Genomic DNA, 4,806 nt, shown 5'->3' with positions numbered 1-4,806 from the left:
CCTCTATTACTTTTCTGGGGACAACCCAAAATTTGGGATTTTCTTTTACTTTCACTTTAATGATAATGGAAAACAAGGAAAAAATAGAGAGTGTGAATCTCCTTAACGGGGGCACAGCCCTTTTGTATAGAGTAAGGAAGGTTTATAACTCCTGTCAGATTTTTTTTTGCCATCTGTTTCCCATTGAAGAAATTTCCCTACACTTCCTGTCCCATAGCCAAACAGGAAGTGATAGGGGATCCCTGCAAATTAAGGGAATTCCTTGGGGACACCCAGGTCACCAGAACTAATGTCTCCATTGGAAGATTTCCCCTTACTTTTCTGGGGACAACCCAAAATTTGGGATTTTCTTTTACTTTCACTTTTAATAATAATGGAAAACAGGACACATAAAGAGGGCAAATCTCCTTAACAGGGGGGCAGACAGCAATAAAAGCCAACAAGAATTCTAATCCCTCTAAAACTAAAAAAAAGTTTTGCTTTTGGTTAAACTTTAATAAAATGCACACCGTTTTTAATTATCTCAATGCATTTACATATGACACGGTTAAAATGGTTGCCTTAAACATAATGCATGTAATATGGTTGACAAAATAAGTAATGAAGCCAGAATTATGATAACCTTCAACTTACATGTTAAAACATGTTAAAACATGTCAGCAAAGGCTGCTGTCATATCTCTTATATCCCTGCAGGTTTACTATAGGCCTTAAAGCATTTTAACTCTTACCCAATCACCAATTCTATGTTAGTACTGCACACTTAACAACAATTATAAGAAAGAATTGCCACATATAATATTCACATTTCACCATTTAAAAAGCATTAAAATGATACAGCAGCCTCAGTGTAAAATACTGCACATTTCTGATTTCTAATTACAGATATCGTAAAAACGTACAGCCTTCGCAGAATCATACCCTTGGTATTAGGGTTTTTATTATAATTTTGTTTATTAATTATTTTATTACAATTGATTTTTATAACAACATCATTCCCCAGTTAATGATGGATCAAATCAAACACTTTTAGCTGAAATAACACATTTTAAAGCCGCTAGTTGTTTTTACTGGCAAGCTAAAGAATTCTAAACTGAGTAATGAAAGTTTAACTCTCAGTAAGCTGTTTGAGTCCCATATGAAGTCATCATGGAAAAGAAATGGAAAAACGAAACTGTAGAGGTCAATTGAGGATACTCTGTGTTTGGTAACCAGTTAATTCCGCAGTGTCTGGCTCTGCCCAAAGGGGATATAAGAACCGACATCTATTTATATTAATAGAAGGATTCATGTTTTTGGTAGATTTGACAGAAGGTGTAGTAAAGTTGCCATTGTGACAAAATCTGTGTGCTGATAGATGACATAAAACTGAGAGATCTTGGGACTTTGATACACAACTGGTGTGAATGTTGGGTCACATGGGCACTGCAGGGCTGCAAATATTTTTAAGTAGCAACTCCTGCGGTTAGTGGTATGATAACCTCAGCCAGCATAACATTAAAATATTGAAACATTACCGTTAAAGTGTCAAATGTACAATAATGACAGAGGAATCACTTTGATTGGATTGAAGAACAGTATGACAAATTCACATTTCTGTTATACTGACTTGAGTAATTTGGAAATGTACTTAAACTTGAGACTTTATGCATATAAATGGCATCAAGCATATTTTTTGCTAAACCCATGTTTTATTATAGGATTGGGCAAAAGGAAAACACAATGTACTACATCGTACTACCATTATGTGGACTCAGCTTGATGTGGCTTCCTCTGTGCCATGGATTTTCTTTAAAAACAGACCGGATTAAGGCTGATGCAAAGCTACTCTCAAGAATACTCATTACAAGAATCCAGGAACACCCAATCCAGGTAAGATAAAGCCAGACAGGAAATGTCAAGAAATGCCACCAATATCACTCTACATCAGTCCACTATTTACTGAGCTGGAACGCTAATCATCCAAAATATTATATGGAAAATAAATATTCTTCTATAAAACATTCAGTTTTGCATTTTGTCAATGATATGATGACCATAAAAAGCCAATTTCAAGCAAAATGTTTTTTTCATTTTGGATATATTGGGGAAGGGATAGTGTTTTGTGTTTTTTTTTTATTGTTATCTGTGTCCCATTTTTCTCCTAATAAAAACAGAATAGATTGAGGAAGTATTTTATTGCTGTCTGTGTCACTGAAAAATGCTAAATGCATTTTAAAACAAAGTGCATTTATCCATTGAGCCCCTTTCCCCTGATCTAACTCAACCCATCCTACCTCTCCAGAGATGCACGATACCTCAATATGAAAAAAATTCTTTAGCAGGAGGCATGGATAATAGGCTGGTATAGTACCTATGTACGGTACTTGTTACAGCCAAGTATAAAACAACAGCCTAGCTACCAGTACCATGGAGAGATAGACAGACAAATACTGTTATACAAAATGGCTGGACAATAGCTGGGCATGTTTGAAGGTATAGTACAGAGATGTCCAAGCACCTTAAACCTTGCTAACTGTGGTTTATCAGCACTGGACTCTTATTGCAGAGTAGCTATCTCTTTTAGTCTATTTAGCAGATATAAATGGCCAAAGTTGACAAAATTCTTCATTCTTGTTCACTAAATGCTTATGTGTACTGTAGACTGAGAGTTGATTTAACTATGAGTTGTATACTTAATATTTAAAAATGAATTAACAATAATTTATACTTTCCCATAGTTCAATTACCCAAGCAGCCTGAAAAGCAGTGGCTTGGATTTCATTCCAGATGAGCAGATACTTGAGAGTTTGGAGAAGATGGATGAGACTCTTGAAATATTCCAGAAGATTTTAGCCAATATCCCCATGGAAAATGTAGAACAAATGCTGAGTGATTTAGAGAACCTTCGCAGCCTGCTACAGTTACTCAATCGCATTATGGGTTGCATAGTCACAGAGCCCAGACAAACCAACATAATAGAAAACTTAAAGGAACAGTATGAAAATGCCTCCTATACCATGGAAAAGGTGACACTCGACCGCCTTCAGAAATCATTACACAACATCATGAAGCATCTAGATTATATTACAGACTGTCAAAAAACAGTGTAAGGCATGTATTTGATCAATAGACATAATGAAATGGTCTGAATTGGACAAACCTTTGCAATATTTATAGTTCAGGAACCCCTGTTGCAGAAGTCCTGATGAAGCTGTGCTTCTTTTAGGTTACTCACATTGTAATAGGAAGTGGTATATCCTGCATTTCTCCAAATGTTTGGAAGCAATAGTTAGCAACACACTGACTACGATTACAGTTACTTTCCCACATTTCTTCAGCACAGTCAGTATGGACAGAAGATAAGATTTTTCCTGCTATCTTTATTTAAAGATGATATCAAAGTGACTTTTCATACACTTTTCAATTAACTATTATATAGATTAAGGAATACTATTCCCTTTGGAGAAAAGCACTTGCATGGATTTATGCACTGTTTTAGTTTGATACATTCCATGTAATTCTAAGGTACCTTAGGAACCAAAAACTTCCTTCAATAGAAAACCATATGTTTACATTCTAGGAGAATTTGTTATGTTTGAAAATGGTAGCTGCTTACTTGGAACACATTTTTTTTCCACATAATTCTTTTTTATTTACCAACCATTTAATTTCATGTTAAGCCTATGGATAACACTCATATGGGGTTGATTTAATAAAGGAAAATAGGCTGTTTACTTTTCAGGGGAAGCTGCACTTTGCAAGGACATTACTCCTTGGTTTGTATTGGGTTTTCTTTGCAAAGTGAAACTACACCACATTCACTAAGTGTTGGGGCAAGTTCACTTGCAAAGTGAACAGCCTATTTTCCTTTAGTAAACCAACTCCTCCTTTAAAAAATAATAGTGATCCAGTCAGCATGGAAATAAATTGAATGGATTGATTAGATAGGCCCTCTAATTACATAGTTTGGTACATCTAAAGGACATTGTTGACAACGGTCAGTAGGATATGAGAATTAATTTCTCCATTCGGGTCAGAGACAGCAATAAAAGTGGGACAGGTGTTCTCTTCCCTCCCCACTCTATCCAAAACTAAAAAGAATGTGTTGGATTTAGATACCTTTTAGGACTTCCCCTAAACACAGAGTGAAGGAAAGCTATATTGAAGAAATATTTACTGTTCCACGCTATTCCAAGTAATGAAGCTACTATCCTAAAAAACACACAACAAAGTGAATTGCACTATACTATGTACTGTAGCACTATAATATTCCCCCTTGGATTAAAAAAAACAACTGTTTTGTTTATCCTTTAAATGCATTTGTTTAGTTTTAAAATTTGTACACTGAACTTAGGCATTTTTTAGTGATGTTATATTTATGTAATATATATATTTCATATTTAATTTATATTATTGTAACTTTATACATTGTAACTCTAAACTTATTTATATTTATTATATTTTTTAAAATGGTTCTTATTGAAAACTTGAATTTTACAATTTTGGAAAAGTATGTATGATGTATGTATTTATTTATCTGAAAGCCTTATGTAAATTAAACCCATTTTACATAAAAAAAGAAAAAAAGATTTACTTTGGTAATTGTATTTACAACAAACAGGATTCCCTAATCTACCAAACTGTAAGATTTTCTTTGGTAATTGTATGCACAGCAAAAAGGATTCCCTGACCTATCTAGCAACGATATGTACACTTCTGATTGATGCTTATAGTATGGTCTTTGTTTGCCATGTATATTGAACATCCTAATAATGGTTATTTTGTGCTATGCTTGACGCTCATCATGGCCAGAAGAGGAGTGGTA

General features: G+C 34.4%; 1 protein-coding gene across 1 annotated transcript; it reads left to right on the top strand.

Annotated features, from left to right (window-relative positions):
- The first annotated feature begins 1,693 nt into the window (after positions 1-1,693).
- LEP (leptin) lies at positions 1,694-4,330 on the top strand. Its single transcript, XM_077469212.1, has 2 exons — positions 1,694-1,871; positions 2,720-4,330. The coding sequence occupies exons 1-2, from the start codon at positions 1,722-1,724 to the stop codon at positions 3,089-3,091; spliced, it is 522 nt and encodes a 173-aa protein (XP_077325338.1). The 5' UTR covers positions 1,694-1,721; the 3' UTR covers positions 3,092-4,330.
- Positions 4,331-4,806: the final 476 nt, after the last annotated feature.

This window comes from Lithobates pipiens, unplaced genomic scaffold (assembly GCF_037356315.1).
Source record: "Lithobates pipiens isolate NorthernLeopardFrog02 unplaced genomic scaffold, aLitPip1_a1.2 Scaffold_8, whole genome shotgun sequence".
Taxonomy (NCBI): Eukaryota; Metazoa; Chordata; class Amphibia; order Anura; family Ranidae; genus Lithobates; species Lithobates pipiens.
Note: the sequence above shows the minus strand (reverse complement) of the source record. Positions and strands in the feature narration are given on the sequence as shown.